This window comes from Phasianus colchicus, chromosome 7 (assembly GCF_987193195.1).
Source record: "Phasianus colchicus chromosome 7, bPhaCol1.hap1.1, whole genome shotgun sequence".
Lineage (NCBI taxonomy): Eukaryota > Metazoa > Chordata > Aves > Galliformes > Phasianidae > Phasianus > Phasianus colchicus.
The window spans coordinates 30,011,839-30,031,235 of NC_143442.1; the positions used below are offsets into that span (position 1 = coordinate 30,011,839).

A 19,397-nucleotide genomic window follows, 5' to 3' on the forward strand; every position below is an offset into this window, starting at 1 on the left:
TAATTGAAGGGGGAGACTGGGGAGACTGTTTTCCCCCTAACTGTAATTGTAGCCTTGGATTTTTCTAGTAAAATTATGCACTCATACAGGCTGTTCTTACTGATATCAGACTGTGACATCTGAAGCTCGTGTTTTCAGTGGCTAATGAATTATGTGGCTTTTGAGTTTGAAGATTTTCATTTGATGTGCTTTATTTGGATTTCACAACATATAAGCCTTTCAGAGAGTTTGGCCATACAAATGTTAACTAGAAGGTCATTATCAGGCAATTTTGCTGTCTCTGAAGGGTGATTGTTGCTTAGGGAAACATGGTCTTCAGTGTGTAACATTTTATTATTCTGGTAGGGTCCAGTGGGTCCAAGAGGTCCTCAAGGTCTCCAAGGAAAACAAGTAAGTGTTTCATATTATGGGTTTTAAGACAGTTGGCCAAAGAAGATGACAGACCATGTAGTGAGTTGTATATGTAGAAGAGAACTCAACTCTGAGACTGTCTCAAGTATGGCTGAATGTGTCCTCATCTAGAAGTGAACCTAAATGTACTGCTCTCAAGTTCTGCTTCAGATCTACTCTATAGACTCTACAATTTATCAGGTCCATAACAAGGTTTTGACCCAACACACATCTTTTAATGAGGGTGTGCAAATGATGCTGCTTCAATTGTGATTTTGATATTAGTGTGATATTAATGGCTTATGGGACTTGTGTATGGCTCAGGGCTTCTCTAAAGTAGAATCCTTCCTGAGAAATCTTAGCATCTACCTTTCACTCATCTGTGCTTTTTCTGAATTAGAATCCAGATTGTCCCATATTCTGTTGTTTTCCTTATCCTAGATTTTAATTTATATCCTTTTATGTTTGCTTTATAGAATGTGTAATTGTACTCATCTCTCCTCAATTATAGGGTGGTGCTGGCCCCACAGGCCCTCCTGGTGAACCTGGAGATCCAGGACCTATGGTAAGACCAATTAAATTCAAACATTTCTACCATAAAATTGCAAACAGCTTATTACGCCTCCTTTAGAGATCTTTCTTCCATACTGTCTCAACCAAAGCTAAGTAATGAATACTTAAGTGAAGAGTTGTGGTGTTCGAAGTATGCTTTCAGGGATCAGTGAACTTGGATTATTTTGTATCTGTGTGATATTATAAGCAGTCTTTTTTACCTTGCCACCACAGACCTGAGGATGGCTAACCACTATTAGCACCAAAGCTGGTAGGGTAGCACATAAAGGAAGATGAAAATATTCATTTTTTTTGGAAGTAATATAATGATTCAAAAGTATAAGTGAGAGACAGACTGGGAACAATAACTGATAACGGATTTTTAATTTCCTTTTTCCTGAAGATTCCATCTTACATTTTTCTACTGTACACGTGTACATTTTAACTTAATGCAGCTTTCTTAGGGGCAGAATTGATTGAAGCACCACAAAATTTTGCAATCATGCTTACGCATTATAATCCTTTTTCTACACCTGTTTTTTTGTGAAACAAGGCGTTCAAATAGAGCAAATAGCTATTTTAGTGACTAGATTTACTTCTCAACAAATCTACTTATTCCTTAGGGTCCAGTTGGTTCTCGTGGACCGGAAGGGCCTCCAGGCAAACCTGGTGAAGATGTAAGTTTGTTCGTATTTTGTTTTATTTCAAATAAAACAAATATTGGCTTCTTTTAAAGAATGACTAATGAGCAGATGTGTCTGTTGCAGCTACATCTTTTCTATTTCCTTTTTGTAATCATACTTCTCACTGTCGCAGTGTCATAACAATAATCTTTAGCAATATTCTCTGTTCAAAACCTTCCTTTCTTCTCATTACATGTTGCCATGATACCCAAAGTTTAAGCACTGTCGTTGTCTTATTTATTTCCTCAGTTCTTCAGTAAGAAGTAAGTCTTTCTTGAAATCAGGGGGTGAATTGCAGCCCTGCTTTCCTTAGAATCACATGATGAGCTAGAGGAACTGTAACAATAACACGCACCTGGATATGAACAATAAAATTTTACTATTAGAAACCTTAACTAAATAATTTATTATATCTATAAATGATTTTATGATTATTTACACATATTTATATTTCATGTAAAATACATGCTTATGAATAAATGTATACATACTGCACAACAGTAAGCTGGGGATTTTCCATTAGACATCCATTCTTTGTTTGCAAAGCACGTTAAATGCGTCTGAGTTGTGAACTGTAACTGTGAAGTGAATTGAAAACTGGAGATGCCAGATGCTTCAGTATAGAAATTACCATGGTAATGGTTGTTTTTCCATTAAACCATACCAACACGGTATAAGAATCTGCGAAAACAGTTTATTCTCAATGCAATGAAACTAAATATCAGTACTACTTGAGGAACTTGCTCCATTTCCAGTGTCTGTGTGGGTTTCTTTAATTGCATCTGTGATGTGTTTTACCGTCTCTGTGTCCAGAAACTAGTTTTCTCAAGCCTTTCATATTTCTGCAGTCTGATGTGAACTGCCTGACATGCATAAGGAATATTTAGATTATCTGGTAGATTTTCAGTCTTTTAAAATATTGCTTTCTGGAGAAAACCATCAATGACGCACTGATGTAGAATTAAATTGTACTCATTTCACAACGGAATTCAAAGAGAAGGAGAAGTAACAAGCTATAATGCAAATAGTTTTAGATTTGTGTTCCTAAGGACAATCAAAATGATGTGACTGCCAGCACAACCGTGGCCAAAGGCTGCCTGGTTCTAAGTTCCCAAGCACACCACCACCTTGCAGCGCCACCTGGTGCATTAGACTCAATCTTCAGATTCTGCAATTCTCTGTTAAAATGCCTTTTAAGTTAGTGCATGTAATGCACGCTGTTAGTTGTGTGTGCAGCTGCTTTATGTTACTGAAATTGTTATGGTAAAACAGGCTTTGTAGTACCTATTTGTCTGAATGGAAGATAGAGGTGAAAAAACTGCATTTTCTTATTTGCTGTTTTTATGTATCTTTGTTGTTGTTGTTGTTGTTGTTCTTTTTCCTCTTAGGGTGAACCCGGTAGACCAGGACAGTCTGGTGAGCCTGGATTTCCAGGATCTCCAGTAAGAGCATAATTATTTGCATTTTAGCAAATAGCCATAATTATGTCATCAGTATCTGTTTTCATGAGTGTGAAGCTTACTCGTTCAGTTTCTGCAATGTTTGTATCACCTAACTCTAACTATTCAGATCATTGTAATAGCTAAGAAGAAAACAGGTGTTTCAGCAGTCCTCTCAATTAATCCTGAGAGTCATTTCATGTATGAAATATGCATGAAGCAGATGACAGTGCCTGCCAGTTGTACAGTTCCCAGTATCTCACAACATCATTTGCAGTCATGCATATTATAGTATAAAGTGATGTCAGGTTAAAGTGGTAGTGTTCACCTTTCAAGTCTGAGAGGTAGGGGAAGAAGTGATGGTATAAAAAATATTATTATGCATTTTCAGTGTGTACACATGATTAAAGTATTTCCAAATAATAGGTACTTGTGCTGCAGAGAATGCTCATTGTGATTCACTCTAGAAATAAAAGAAAGCAGTTATGTCTGATAAACCATTTTACCATCACATATAACATGATAATGTTATATTTGACCTGTATTAATCATTTCTATACCTGGAAGGGAACGGTAGTGTGGCTGAAAAGGAGACAGGTAAATCCAAGAAGCTGCCTGATGCACATAATCTCTTAAACTGCCTACTTTTCTCTCAAGCATTCAGTTTTTGCCAGTTAATTTTGTTAGCAGTGAGAGATACAATCTCTTCAAGAGAGAAATTATCTGTTAGTGAGGCAGCATTGTCTCCTAAGCCTTCCTTCAAACTTTTATGGATCAAAGATGATGTTTTGTAAGCTGCTTCATGCTAATGTAGCCTATGGAGTATTCTGTTCAGATTAGGTTGTTTTATTTTTACTTAATAAAATCATCATCTTTGTGTGCTTTTAGAATATTGCATGCTGTTGAACATCATCTGTACTTAAAGCCTCTTAAATCCCAGTAAAATCGTGGGAAGAGTGTCATTATCAGTGAACATGCACATAATTTTGGGACTGTCTAGCTTCATAAGATGTTACCTTGTTTTGTCTGTGACCACCTTAAATGCTGTACCATGCTGAATCATGTGGTGAAGGAGTTTCAGGAACATTATTACTAATTAAAACAACCCTCATCCCTGTTTACAGTGTTGTTGCTAGTTTCATCTGCAAAAATCTGTAGTGTTTTACTTGGTGTGTTTTTTTTTTTTTTTTTCTTTTTCCCTTTTCTTTTCTTAGGGGCCTCGAGGCTTTCCTGGTGCTCCAGGTCTTCCAGGTCTCAAGGGTCACAGGGTAAGAAACATGGTCTGCCCTCTCCTTACTGATGATGTTTCAAGACGCTTTCAGCGTAAAGACATTCAGCTGGTTTTGTATTTGTGATGGATTTGACTACACTGTTAGTCCTGCCAACAATAGCAGAACCACTGCCATTAGAGAGAGAGAGGGCCTTGTAGAAAATCAGTGCTATTCCCCATTAAGCTGACCTCAGTTGTATTCTTTTCTAATTTCTTCTCTTTACTTTCATATATTCTGGGAATCTGGATGGAGCTTGCATGAGCCCTGCCAAGCTTCAGGAGGCACAAAGCTGACAGTTTTCTCACTCCATTGGCAAATCTTTTGTTAGGGTGGGGAACCTCAGGGGTGGATGTGTTTGCAAGATGGAGTGATTACAAACTAGCAAGTTTTCTGGCCAGAACTTTACTTTGGAGAGGAATAAATAGGTTTCCTATTGCTAAGAGTCTACTCCTTGTTGTTCTGGGATTTTTTTTTAATGGAAAGTAAATCCAAGGAAATGTACCTTGTACAAACAATTTCCATTTAGGAAATGTTTAGAAACTTTTTTCATAATTTGTTCCTTCTGTTTTTTTCCCCCTTTCTTGCTCTTGCCAACTGGAGTCCATTCTTAAGGTTCTGGCATTGAATTATTTTAACAATAATAGTAGAAATGCTGTGCGTATATGTGTGTATATATACAAATATAACTTCACCAGATTTTCATAACTCTTACAGGGATTGAAAGGTCTTGATGGTCCAAAAGGTGAAATTGGAGCAGCTGGAGCAAAGGTATTTTTGTGGCCCAAAGAGTTAAAACTTTAAACTAGTTTTATGTAAAGTCAAAGTAATGAAAGTCAGTAGATGATAGAATAAAGCTTTGTACCCACTTCTGTTGGTGCTGCTTGCATGCAGTTAACATTTTTTTTCTGGGGATGCTGTGTGGAATTGTCCATTTTTACTTTGTGTTCAATCTTTATGAACTATCATAAAAGTACATAGCTGGGCTATATACAAAAAAAAAAAAGCATTTGAGTTTGTGTTGGTTGCAGTTTCACTTGGGTTGTCATGAGGTGAATTCGTTGCCTGTCTGTGACACCTATGTAATGTTGAAGATGTTGAATTCTGTTAGCAAAGAGCCTGTACACATTTCTACTTGGCCAGTTTATGGTCCAGTGTGAGCTGGTTGAGGGATCATTGTGTTACTGCTGTGTGAATTCCCTTAGATAACCACAGATCAAATGAGTGTCTTGCAACAGAAAGTAAAAGCAATTATCTAAAATTTTGTATAAAATTATATATATATAATATATATGAGAAAATAAAGCAGTGCACAGTTAAAGTCTTATTTTCTTCTCTTAATTTACCTTATTAGGTTTGAACAAGATTGGCTTAAAGGAAACAGATGTTGAAGGGGAAAGGAAACATTCTATCAACACAAATTTTTTTCAGCTAACAATTTCTCTTTGGGATACTCTCTGGTTCTGTAGCACCTCTACTATTTCAGCTCAAAGCAGAATAGTCAGCTGCTGTCAGTGCTTTCAAGATGGATTAAGTTATTTTAATGAAGCATAGAAACCTATTTTCAGATTTTTACACCTTGATTAGTGCTGATGTTAAAACATTTTTGGCTTGCTGAAGGTGATAATCACAGGTGGAATAGGCCTATTCCTTCAGATTACAAATGCAGTGAATGAAGAATGTCTTCCAAGAATGTTTATATAAATGTGAAATTAGAGCTAAAGGAAATTTGTCTAAGATTAAGTATCTTTGCTAAGACTAACTTATTGTAGAGACAAGAACAGCAGAAACATTGGATTTGGTAGAAACAGCACAGTAGTTGGTATGGGCTGTTAGCTAGGACAGGTAGGAGGAGAATGCAATAATTTCTTGCCTGTGAATCCTGCAGCCTATTGTTTTCTGTTGCTTTTTCTCCTTGTCAACTAGTGAAAACCTGATGTCAGGGTGAAACGATGCCTTTGGTGTATGTGTGATGCAGGTGACTGTTCAAATCATCTTCTTAGGCCGTGTATGAGTGCAGAGGAAGGGGCTGAAATATGTAATTCTATTTCCTTTAACCTATATCCTCTAACTGTACTACCTCATTTCTTTTTCTAGGGAGAATCTGGACCAACAGGTGCCATGGGTGCAACAGGTCCTCTAGTGAGTATTACATGTATTGGCACTGTTACATATTGCCAATAGTATATGTAGGAATTTTATGCTTTTGAAATCTGTACTTGATGCCTTGAAGCTGAATTTTTTCCTTACTAACGCTTTGTTTTCTACTGTACTATAAGTAGTGCTAGTACCTTGTAAGATGTTTTTCTTGGCAATTCATGGACCTACAAATAATAGATTCAACAGAAATTTTCATGTAGGTTTTGTAATTGTTTGCCTACTCGTAGAAACTTAGAAATTTGGGGTAACTAGTTTTTTTCCATGTTAATGCTTCATTTGAATTAGATTGATCTGAGATGGAATAATTTAGATCACAGATGTACTATCTAAGAAAACCATGCAGAGAGGATTTTGGATATTATGGTGAGGATATGCCTTTGTGGCATAGAAATGGAGAAGCTTTTTCTCAGCATAGCTTTTGTTCAGATGTATTTATGGAAAACTGTAAACAGTATAACATTTCAAAAATTCACTTTCAGCAGTGCTTGTAGACATAAAGCACGTGCATGGCATCAGGTAATGACACCTCTGCAAAGCACACTATCATGTGTCGTACATAATGTAATATCCCTGAAGGGGAACCTTGCTTGTGAATGAGTCACAGTAAATGAGATTGCATTATTGACCCTGCTAAAAACATACAGAATTTATTATAATGCTTTTAGAACTAGAAGTACTTTTGGAGCAGGAAAAGAGAAATTACAGTCCATTACATTTCTGCTGGGCAAGCCTGTGAAGCTGCAAGGATTTGTATAAGCTCCTATTTCTTTCCTGTCATAGAATAATATAAAATACACCTGTAGGAAGAAAACAAAATCAAGCTTGTTTTTTGTAATGATAGTTCAAATCAGCTGTCCTTTTTGTGCTTGTAGTCTCAGTGAAGCTAATCATGTTGTTGTTAAATAAAGAAGACTGCATAGAAAATTCCTGAAGAGCAGTATAATGCAGAGGATATTTGAAACTAAGGAAAAGTCAAGAATTTTTTTTGAAGAAAAAGTAAAAAAGAAAAAAAACAGATAGCAGAAGAGACCTTTTTTTTTTTTTTTTTTTTCCTTTTCTTTTCTCCTATGAGGAAAAAAGTGAAGTAAACCATGTTTTCTACTTTTTGTTGTTCTGTTCTTGAGCATTGCATTTCTTATTCTCTCTTCAAGGGACCTAGAGGAATGCCAGGAGAAAGAGGTCGAATTGGACCACAGGGTGCCCCTGTAAGTAGGGTCTTGGTTTGTTTCCTTGTAATTCCTATTTTGTTTTAATTTAAATTTAAAGCTGTGAACCCGTAAGCTTTTGTGTGACTGCTAGTCACTTCAGTGGTGAGTTCTGCTGTATCTTAAAGTTACAGCCTGAGTAGAGTTTTGTGGAGAGAGAACTTCAAAGTGTATTTCAAAAATCAGTTTGAAGAAGACAATGCCACCTGTATGCTAGCATTGTAATTTCTCGTGCTAGAACTTTTTAGCAGGACAGATATTCTCATAACGCTATTTTTTTTTTCTGTGATTCAAGAATTTCTTCTTTGTTTCTGTGAAAATTCTCTTGAAATGCTATTTTCAACAAAAAAATGCTGAAGTAGAGAACAAAAACAGGGATTTGCCTTTGTATGAAATCATATTTGAGTAGAAATTTCCTTCTCTTGTTTATGTTACTGCACCATACAGTGACACTGTCAAAATTTTGGCCTCTTGGAAATTAAAGAGAAATCTATTTCCATAAAGGGAGTGTAAATTCTTCCAAAAGTGTTATACATTGGTGTTTGGAGGGATCTATAATCCAGCATTTATATGAACACTCTAGTCTGTGTGGTCATTATCACAAGTGCTAATGATAAAAAAAAAAAAAAAAAAAAAAATTGAGTTCTTACAGACTTTTCGTCTTGTCCATTTTCATATGTAGGGTGGACGTGGTCAGCATGGCATGCCTGGGAAGCCAGGTCCAATGGTAAGTTGCTTTCTTAATCATGTTTTTTTTTCATCCCGTATTTACCACTTAACCTTTTGGCATCATCAAGAAAAACACAAACAACTGCTGGCCATTGTTGGAGCCATAATTGATTCCTGATACTGACACTGGACCAGGAAGTTACTGATCTTAGTTTTACTGATGTTTTCTGAAAATGATGCAAAATATTTTACTTAATTTAAAGGTTTTAATTTACAGAGAACTAGAATAGCATTTTCCCTGGGTAGATGGTGTTTTGCTGCTTTTTTAAAGTAAGATCCATGTTTTAGGGTGATAATTGTCTTAAATAATATGTAATGTAAAACAGTTCATAATTGCATATATTCTTCGTCTATATGCGAAGCTGACAAATTAGATTTTACTCAGCAAGTGAAAATACTCCCCAATAACCGAATTTGGTACTTGCTGTTGCTCTGTTATAAAACATACAAAAGCCTGGCTTCTAATTATTGACACACACATACCGAGCTGCAGAACCAGCAGCATGTGTATGAATGTCTTCAAATTAATAAAAGGTTCCTCACTGAGCTTAATATGCACAATGGCAGGGTGTCTCACACAGTTTCAGCTGAGTTGCTGATGATTGTGGCGGCAAACTGTGGATGTTAGCATATTGAGGGGCAATAATTTCAGCCAAAAAAAAAAAAGAGAGAGAAAAAGAAACTGATCCCCAAACGTATCTGCCCACAGTTTATTTCTTTACTTAGAGGCTTCCATAGTCTCGGAATAATATGAGCCTGAGAAACATTTATTTACATGTGTTGTCTTAATGACCAAGCAATTTTATAATTAAATTCATTAAAAATAATTAACTGTAATAGAAGCTAGAAAATGAATTTTGTCTAAAAATTTCAAAGTACAGTTAGTGTATCATTGAAGAAGGGTAACTTAATAGTAGAAACTTCAAAACAGTGAAAAGATTTTTCAGCACTGAAATCAAAATATAAAGGTTAAAAAAGCTAGTTCTCAAACTATGAAATTCTACATGAAGGCTGAAATTTTTGTTTGGCGTAAAACATGAGTTCAGCTTCCCTGGATACGACAATTGGTTGGCAGACTCTTTTGGCAAATTCTCATGCATAGTCACAGGGGAGTGATTCTTAGTACATATCTTTCTAATTGGAGGAAGAGTTAATGAAAAGCATTGTTATTTGAGTCGGTACAGTGATCTACCCTAATTCTGGAATTCTTGAATTCCGAGGGAGATTTGGCATGTCTGTTTGTGATCCGGTTAACTGGGACATAGGTTTTCAAAATTATACTTTGGAGATATTACATAATTCTATAGAAATCCAGTGTGAGGTCATGGCAGAAATGTCTGTAATTAATACTCACTGGGACAAATCGCTCTTGAGTTTGTCAGCAAAACTTCATTACATAGAACATTTTTTTCACAGTGTCAGTTTACAAAAGAAAAAATAATCAGGAAAAGAAAGAGGAATTATCTGGGAACCCAGCATTGTAATGAATATGTGGAACCGCTGTGTGTCACCACTCAGAGAGTTTATAATACAGTAGAAGTAGTCTTCTGTTGAATACATTGTTCAGCACAAGAGGTATTGTGGAAGTGGAAATGATTTATAAATTTACTACGGGGACCTTAATTGGAAGTCTTTCTGTTTAACAAGTTTTGCATCATAATATATGTGTATATTAAAGTACATACACTTGAAGTTTGCTTTCCTGTGACTTTGGACAGTCTGCCAGGCAAGTCCAACTGTTTGCATCCATGCCCAAACATAGGAGCTACGTAAGAGTGAGCCAATGCTTTGTGGTACAATGCATCCAGAATTTGACTCTAGATCTAGAGATAGCATAGCCACATAATAATCTGTCTGCTCAAGCTGTCAGATGTTCTTAGGTATGGCATTTGACTGTCTTGAGGTATAAAACTATTTAGAAAGAACTATACTGCTTTGTGGAGCTGAAGATGCACCTCTGCAAAGAAATACATTTCATGGTGTGCCGTGAAGTCCAGCCTTTCTTTCCTTCTCTTCCTTTTCCAGAAACATTTGCTTATTTCAGGACAAATATCTAAGCAATAGGCTGTTCCTGCTGTATATCTTTGTATAACTTCAGAAGCCTGATATGAAGTCTATATTGTAACGCTGGCAAGAATTTGGTTGTGAATTTGGAAATCTCAGTGAGAGAGAAGTGTAGGAAGGGGGGACGTGTAATTGTACAGTCTTAAATTTTTTCTTATATTTTTTCTTACATTTTTGCTTGTCATATTGTTCAACTCAAATATCTTGTCAAGCAACAAACTTAGGTTTGTTATGTTATGGAGCAGTATGTTATGATGGAGCAGTAACTTGTATTTTTTTTTTTTTTAAGCAATTGAAACTCTGCTACTTTCAGTAGGAAAAATTTGATTGCTTAACATTTACCTTTTCCTTTCTATACCATAGTAACATGAATGTAGAAAGAGAAAGTAAGGCTTTATTAAAAACTAAAATTGAAAGATCATTATAGTAATTATGAACTGCAATTTGCACATCATTAGCTGAATCAAGAGCTGTGACTTTGCTTAGAATTCATTAAATACATTTTAAAACACCATAGCATTATTTCAGAGAACACATGAACACACATATCACTCAGGAAAATAATTTTTTTTTTCTTTTTAAAAAATGTTTTATGACTAAAACTGTACTCAATCCTAGAGTCCTATTTACCCGATGTTTAGATTATTAATCTGTGTGACCTGAAGAGTGGAATTATATCTTTGTATGAACATCTTTTATAGGGTCCTCTTGGCATAACTGGTTCTCCAGGTTTTCCAGGCGCTCCTGGCATGAAGGTAAAAAATAGTTAAAATTCCCTTTTTGTATGTTTAACAATACAAGTTCATCTTGGAGTCTTTTCACACCAACCTGTGTACAGGTCCCTAAGAGTGGCTGTACCATCAACCTTTGTCAAGGCCTTGAGAAAGAAGTTAGAAACCAAATAAAGTAATAGAAATTACCACAGTTGGGATATTTTTTTCTTGCTTTCAGTTGTGCTTTCAATAAGGAATTATAAGATTCTTTTATCCTGTGAGCCAAAATCTTGTCCAGTCAGAGAATAATCCAGTATAGTCTGGAAGTTGAGTGGTAACAATTAACCCAAGAGAGCACGGAAGCAGCATCTTCTGGTGACAAGTTTTGGCCAATAATACTTCTACAGATCTAGGTCAACTCAAAAGAAAATACCTGAAACCCCAATAGAGATACATTGCAACTCTCTACAGTAAGACAAATGATAATTTCATGCTTTTGTGGTTCTGTGTGATTGGGCTGGTGAGGAAAACTTGTATGAGCTGCAGTACTGTCTTTGTGGGATTTTCTTCTCTTGTTTTTCAAGAAGCCTCTCAATTATTTTTTTTTCCTAGCCTTGAGAATATGTTTGCAAAGAAGATACAAAAGACAACTCATACAACCTCTTCGTATTTCTTTCACTTGCTTCCCACCTGGCTGCTTCCCCTTGTTCTTTTTCAATCCTTAAACATGACATGAAAAATGTATCATAAAGACTTCTTTTTCGATTTGCCAGGGAGCCAAGTTCAGCAGATGTTTTGTGTTGTTGTGAAGCTGACGACATGCATGAAACAATTTTTTGAAAAGGAGTCTCAATAGGAGTATTAAGATAATGTATATAATTAAATGATAGTGCTTTTTACTGCATGTCTATCCTGTACTAAATATAAAAATAAATATCTGGGGGAACTTTTATGTGAAGAATCAATGAAAACATTTTGAAAAAGAGGACCTATCTTCAAGCTTGATCATTAGATTAATTAAATTGGAATAGCTGCTATGAACTTATAGAAGTGAATCAGACCATGTGTTGAAGATGTGGGCTTCATTTCTGAAAATGTAATATTAATGGCCATCAATTCCAAAAGGCAAATTTCCTTTATAAAAATAGAATTCTAAGTACATCCCAGGAGAAATGATTTTGTTGGAGTATTTGTTCCACTCTTATAAGGCTTTACTGGGAGTAATAATCTATTTGTTCTGTTCTACTCTGACCAGCATGACATGTGACTACTGGAGTATTACATCTATCTTTGTATCATCTATATCTCTCTATGAAAATACTTTCTTTAATATACACTGTAGTGCTGCAACAGCAAGTCCATCTGTGCTGTGCAAAAAAAAAACCACCCAGCTAAGTGTTTTGTAACTCCTGAATCTCGATCTTTATCTGCTAACTAAGCAAAATAAAACTCTTAAATTACAGGTATGGACTAGGATTTTAGACAGAGAGATCTCTCTAAAATCTTTAATGTGAATTAGGCCAGAGGATGGAGTGGTCCTCCTCTGTGGAAAGTTTTCTTATATACATTAAGGGGGAGTTCTTTTTGTAGTCAGTGTACACAAAGAAGTAGAATTAGGTAAGTGAATGTATATTTTAAGGGTAATAAGGTATATCAAGATCTGAATTGTTTTTCTCTTATGAGCTCAGTTTTATTCCTGCATTAGTTTGAAGCTTTACTTAGCAGAAGATAATCTCCAGTTTTCTTCTGTGGAATCTTAGGGAGAAGCAGGTCCAACCGGTCCTCGTGGTCCTGAAGGCCCTCAAGGACAAAGAGGTGAAACAGGTCCACAAGGCCCAGCTGGATCACAAGGTCTTCCTGTAAGTACATTACATTGAATTCCTCTCTGCTCAGTATGTGCACATTGCCTGTTTATTGGGGATTTTATCATCCTACTTGGTAGGCGATAAGTTTTGCCCAAAGTACTTTTTCCCAGAAAAGAAAGGGTGTCATTAATCTATTTTCTGTTGTTGGATTTTTTTTTTTTTTCATAACTGCTTTCTGTTATTTAATTAAAACAACTTAGAAAACTGGAAGTTGTGCAATATGATACAGTCTCAATCCTATGGATACTTTAAAAACTTAGAGTGATTTTCAGTCTTTAAGATCTTAACTCGTACCCTTTATTACTCATATTTGCATGAGTAGATCTTAGGTTAATGTATTTATTCAATAGCCTTTATTGTCTGCTCTGTTAAAGTTATCAGATAGCTATCTTTTGCTTTTGTTATCGATATCCTCCTCAATAAAATTAATTTTAATGATTGGGATGTTATTTCTAGGGTACGGAAGGGACAGATGGCTCTCCAGGTGCCAAAGGCCCAACTGTAAGTAAACATATCACCTGTCGAAGAAATTGTGTAAGTGGATTTATTTCCTTATTAGTATTTCAATTTTTCCTTACTGTTACTTCTGTTTATAGGGATCTCCGGGCACTGGGGGCCCCCCTGGCTTATTAGGTCCACCTGGTTCCCCGGGACCACAAGGCAGTACAGGCCCGCCTGGTATTCGAGGGCAGCCGGTAATGATGTATTTTCTGTGAAAATTATGATATATAACAAATGTGTTACTCTATGAAATTAAAACGCTGGTTAGAAGTGAGGTGCCTTTAAATTAGCAGCATGGTAACGAGTATGCTGAGAATGAGATCTTGTCCATCTTCTGTGAGTTTGAAATAATTTTACTGCTTTCTTAGAGGTCTAAGAAAGAAGAGTGTCTACTTCTATTTCATAGCATAATCCAAAATGAATGAATGACACAGTTTTAACTTTGTATGTATTAATTGTGTGTTTGTTTTCAGGGAGATCCTGGCGTTCCAGGTTTCAAGGGAGAAGCAGGACCCAAAGGTGAACCAGTAAGTCTCCATATGATTTGTAAGATGAAAAGGAGTCACAGAGGTTGTATGTGTATTTTGAATAGGCTTAAAAATTTTATGACTATTCTGATGTTATTTTTCACTATTACTTCTGTTTGTCAAGTAATAATTATTAGGGAAGACAAGCCACAGTGAACTTAGCTAGACAGTATACAGAATGAATGGCAAAACAGTTTCTTTGATGGTATAAATCACCTGTTCTGTATAGGCCTTATAAGCCTGAAAAAACTCAGAAACCAATTAGTGCATTTACTCAGGTTTCTATAAACTCAGGCTGACTTCATTCCAATTTCTTCATATCAAGAGAAATGGATTCCATATGTTTCTAGGCATTTAAAATCACTCAGATCTGTGTGCTAATCATAAGAACAAAATCTGTTTTAAAACTGTACATTTAATACATCCTATACAGGTCTGTATATATAGATAGAAATATTTAAATAATAAAAATGTTTATATAATTGTATGGCATTAATAGCTGCTTATCCTACAGCTAATATTTGAGAAGTATTCTTTGGAAATGTTTTTATGCTTTAACTTATGAATTTCAGGGGAGAAAAAGGTGATTCTAGAGACTTGGGATCAGTTTGGCTTCTTTATCTTTAATTTTTCAATAATTTAAGTGATCACATAAAAACTGTCAAAATCACCTGGATAAAATAACAGTTTCATTACCATTGACTGGCTTCTTGTTTCTTTGGGAATTTCTTCAAGATTCTCATTTAATTTTAGTTCTTCATTGTTTGTTCATTTTATGGTGAAGAACAAAATTACATAGCAGTGTCTGAGCAAACGGGTGTTTTTAATAACCACCATAGGGCTAAACTATAGAGTTGGAGTTTATTCATATTACTCCTCTTACTGAGGTATTTATAAATAAATACAGAAAAAGAGAAAAGCTGATTCTGAAATGCTGTGTTTTTTAACTGATTTTCTTTCGTTCTTCATTTAGAAAAATGTTTATGATATTTAAAAGATAGTCTGTTTCAATATGCTTGAGGACTGAGAAGCTTAACAAGAAATTTTTACAAAATTTAACTTTCAATAGGGCCCACAAGGTCCCCAGGGTCCCATCGGCCCCATAGGTGAAGAAGGGAAAAGAGGCCCTCGAGGTGATCCAGGGTCAGTGGGTCCACCAGGTCCTGTTGGAGAAAGGGTAAGCAATTCAGAAGAATAATGTCTTGTGAGAGATGTACTGGTGAGTTGAAAACTTCTCATCATGACCTAACCACGTATTTCGTTATGCTTTGATTGTGGGTATGATCAGACTTTATTTTCCTAACAGTATCAAATATTAGTATACCACTTGGTTCTGTACCAGATTAGTGACTTCAGGGTGCTGTCTTCTCTGATAGACCGTAATCTTTATGAAAATTATACTCTGAAGCTCAGGATCTAAAAATATGGCATGATATTTTTTGAATTGATCATCTGATTATTATTTTATGGGGAAAATGATCAGTGATACTGTGCATTACTTCTGTGGTGGATATTTTATTTAATTCATGAATTCAGTGCACAGAATAACATGGTAACAAATTTTGGAGATACAGTGAGCTAATCTGCAGATTCTGTACTTATGTTCTGTACAAATAAATGGTCATCATTTATTGAATCATGCTGTTCAGCATGCATGAGTAAAACACTGATATTTTCATGTCTCCGAGTGGACAAGAAAATCCCAAATTTATACTAGTAAAGAAAATTGCAAGGAAATAAATTGAATCCCCAGTCAAGAAGTCAAATACCTTATTTACAATAAGTTACGCTGAAAAAATATAAGACAATAATTTTGTATCTGTGATTTTTTTTCCCAGGGTGCTCCTGGGAACCGTGGTTTTCCAGGTTCTGATGGCTTGCCTGGACCAAAGGTAAGTGAAATAAGTGTTTTCATAAACGCATGCATATAGAGAAAGTGTTCAATTAAAACATAGGCTTCTGGACAAATGGGCATATCCTTAAAATCACCAGAAGTAGACTGAAAAGGAATTGAAAAATGTCAAAAAGCGGTTGGAAGTTTTTCAGATTAAATTTTATGGAGAAAAATCACTTTGAATTCCTGTGATGTTCAGCTTTCATTTTATGCGCCTGAGTTAATGGTCCTTCAAGCTCATAAGAGAAACTGACCTATTTGTAGTCCTGTATTGTTATAGACATAGTTATGTAATATGGGGCTACTTAAAAAAAATTGCCTTTTTTTGGTGTTTCTTCATATTCTAACTTGTCTCTTGGACAGATCAGTATATCTGTCTTTGGCTTTCTAAAGTGCTACAACACTTGTAGGGTAGTGGCTCGCTACATGCTTTTCTAATGTTTCTCATAATACTTGCCTTTTTGGTAAATATACAGGAATTATAATGTCCTCACAAAAGATTTCTTTATGGAAGAGACACTTTTCAATATTAATTTGGAAAGCAGCAGTAATAATACAAGTATTGATGTTTTGGAACTCTGTTCACAAAAAAATATGTACTAAATTGAAGATATTTTTTTTATTTAGCTTTCTCACTGTGACTATTCTATGTGTTAACTAATAGCTTATTGATATCTCCGTAGGGTGCCCAAGGGGAGCGTGGTCCAGCAGGTTCTTCTGGTCCTAAAGGAGGACAAGGAGATCCTGGGCGTCCTGGTGAGCCTGGACTCCCAGGTGCAAGGGTAAGTAACTAATAGCAGTACATTATAAACCATGACTTACATCATTTTCAAAAGGTGAGAGTACACTTCACAAAATTAAGTAGCTGCTGTTACAAGGATGGACTTATTTCAGTGGGACAACTTAAAAGCTAAAGCCCAGAATACCTGTCTTTTTTTTTTTCTTCTGCTGATGTTGGAAGGCACAAGTTCCGTTTGTCTTTGAAAGAAGAAGATACCTTATTTATAGGCTGGCTAATGCAACTGAAGAATGTGACCCTGTAGAAAGTTTGAGAGGTGTAAAAGCAACAGAGGGGGGAATAGGAAAGGGAAGTTCAAAGATGGTGAGGGATGAAGATGTAAAGGATGAGGGTCTTGGACACAGAGAAGAAAATTGTGTGAAGAGTATCTTGGTGTTTTTATCATGGTAGTAACTGAGCATATCTTCACAGTTTATTTGTATTTTCCTTGTATATCTCTTTATATTTTAATAGAATTATATGCACAATATAACAGCAATGTATTCCCGTTTTTAGGGTTTGACTGGAAACCCAGGCGTTCAAGGCCCTGAAGGAAAACTTGGCCCCTTGGTAAGTGGCAGTTTGTCATTTCAGCTGATGCCACAGTTGTTTGGAGATCCCAACTCATTGAAATTACGTCTATTAACCCCATTTTTCTTAATTTCTGGAAGTTTGCCTTCTCTTTTAAGCATTAATCTTTGCTTTCTAACTTGAGATGTAGTGAAATTAATATTCCTATAATTTTGTCTATTTAGCAGCTGCTGCAGTATTTTCTAAGTGCCTCTTTTTTGGGAACAATAAAACACTTATACATGATGGCTCAATGTTAATAAACAGATCGTATTTGTTTAGCTCCAGCTGTCTGGCTGTAGCTCTGTTTTAGAATAAACTTTGATAACTGTAGAACAAAATAAGGCTAGTATTATTCTGTGTGCTTAAACAGTATGAGATAACCAAGTACTTTACTTCTTGTTATATTCACTGACTTAGAAGTGAAAAATTCCAGCATCAAAAGCCTTTTTTAGGAAGGATTATTTGTATTATGTTGGAAAGACGTTTATTTTTGTTGCTGAACTTTTTCCTCTATGACTCTTCAGAAACAGTGTGAGCTATGACACAATATGTATGCTATATTTTAATTTCATTTAAGACAATTATTTTGCTGAGGTAATAGATGTGAATATCTCGTCACTTCAAGGTTGTTCTCAAATTCAGCTAGAGCTGTTTTGTGCTAATAGTGCTGGTAGTCATTTTCTAGAGGTTAGTAGGCTCACATAAGTCAGTAATTTTTTTTAATCTAATGCAGAAAATGCTTTTTCTCTGTAGGGTGGCCCTGGAGAAGATGGACGTCCTGGTCCTGCAGGTTCAATAGGAATCAGAGGTCAGCCAGGCAGTATGGGCCTTTCTGGGCCAAAGGGTAGTAGTGTGAGTATGACACTTGGTACCCAAGATCTGCTTAACTTTAAACATTTGCATACGTGTTAATGGCTGAGAGCAATATGTAAAAATAATCATTTCTCTTCCTGTGAATTAGGGCGATCCTGGTAAACCCGGAGAAGCAGGAAATGCAGGTGTTCCAGGACAAAGAGTGAGTGTGACTGTTATCATTTTCAGTGATTGCAGAAAGTATGCATTTCTGTTATATTTGCTCCCTGTACAAAGCTTTTTCAGTGTCTTTTTTTTTTTTTTTTTTTTTTAGGGAGCTCCTGGCAAAGACGGTGAAGTTGGTCCTTCTGGCCCTGTTGGCCCACCTGTAAGTCAATTTTTTCAACACTGTTTGCTTGCCTGCTTGTTCCTCCATCCGTTCATTGACTTTCTGCCCTCACGCTTTTTTTGTCTTTACTCCAGTTGTTGATTCCAAACAAGAATTACAATAACAATAAAAGAAATCCTTAAAAATGGGTAATTTTTTATTAAAACACATATGTATCAGTAGCACAATTTCTTTTATGGCAATTATAAAATAAAAAAAGTGCAAAGGACAAATTTTTTTCATAGTTCATTTTCCTAGCTTCCTTGGTTTTATTGGAACCAAGTGTCTTGCCATTAGCAAAGAATTGTGAGTGAGAATCTTAAATCTACAACAACATATCTCCTTATTTTAGATAAGACATATTTGTTCTGGTGTAAGTAAAAATGTATAATAAACAAATATGTAACTGCAAAAATGAATATTCACGGAGAAGGAAAATTTCTCTATTATTCCTCTGATGTGCACTTATTACTTCCCTTTGTGCAGGGTCTGGCAGGAGAAAGAGGAGAACAAGGCCCTCCAGGTCCTACAGGGTTTCAGGTATGTGCATTAATTTTTGTAAGAGGAAAAGTAAACAGCCATCTCTCAATCAAATTAGGTTAGGAATACAATCAAGTGATGTTTAACAAAACAGAGCATGAGAATTGATGGCAATAATATGTAGAATAATTACTAATAGCTTTTGTATCAGCTGTACAGTAAACTTAACTGGAAAAGTCTTAAGTGGCATTTCTGTATCCACTGAGAAAACCTGCCCTGTTTTTCAGTTGATTTTCCAGATTTTCCAAAAATGTTCCAAATATGGAATTAAAGGATTGTTTTGATAATGAAGTATTAATTTAATCGATCTATGTATAGATAACATTATTTTTAGAG

The 19,397-nt window shown here is 35.6% G+C and overlaps 1 protein-coding gene across 1 annotated transcript in view; it reads left to right on the forward strand.

The window, feature by feature from the left end:
• Positions 1–19,397, forward strand: part of COL5A2 (collagen type V alpha 2 chain) — a 150,310-nt gene that overhangs the window by 109,086 nt on the left and 21,827 nt on the right. Inside the window, exons 11-32 of the mRNA XM_090144596.1 lie at positions 346–390; positions 902–955; positions 1,566–1,619; positions 3,014–3,067; positions 4,279–4,332; positions 5,050–5,103; positions 6,430–6,474; positions 7,644–7,697; positions 8,380–8,424; positions 11,192–11,245; positions 12,964–13,062; positions 13,525–13,569; positions 13,665–13,763; positions 14,043–14,096; positions 15,166–15,273; positions 15,935–15,988; positions 16,674–16,772; positions 17,285–17,338; positions 18,095–18,193; positions 18,303–18,356; positions 18,468–18,521; positions 19,008–19,061. Coding sequence (XP_090000722.1) covers positions 346–390; positions 902–955; positions 1,566–1,619; positions 3,014–3,067; positions 4,279–4,332; positions 5,050–5,103; positions 6,430–6,474; positions 7,644–7,697; positions 8,380–8,424; positions 11,192–11,245; positions 12,964–13,062; positions 13,525–13,569; positions 13,665–13,763; positions 14,043–14,096; positions 15,166–15,273; positions 15,935–15,988; positions 16,674–16,772; positions 17,285–17,338; positions 18,095–18,193; positions 18,303–18,356; positions 18,468–18,521; positions 19,008–19,061 — 1,386 coding nt within the window. The remainder of the gene's footprint in view (positions 1–345; positions 391–901; positions 956–1,565; positions 1,620–3,013; positions 3,068–4,278; positions 4,333–5,049; positions 5,104–6,429; positions 6,475–7,643; positions 7,698–8,379; positions 8,425–11,191; positions 11,246–12,963; positions 13,063–13,524; positions 13,570–13,664; positions 13,764–14,042; positions 14,097–15,165; positions 15,274–15,934; positions 15,989–16,673; positions 16,773–17,284; positions 17,339–18,094; positions 18,194–18,302; positions 18,357–18,467; positions 18,522–19,007; positions 19,062–19,397) is intronic.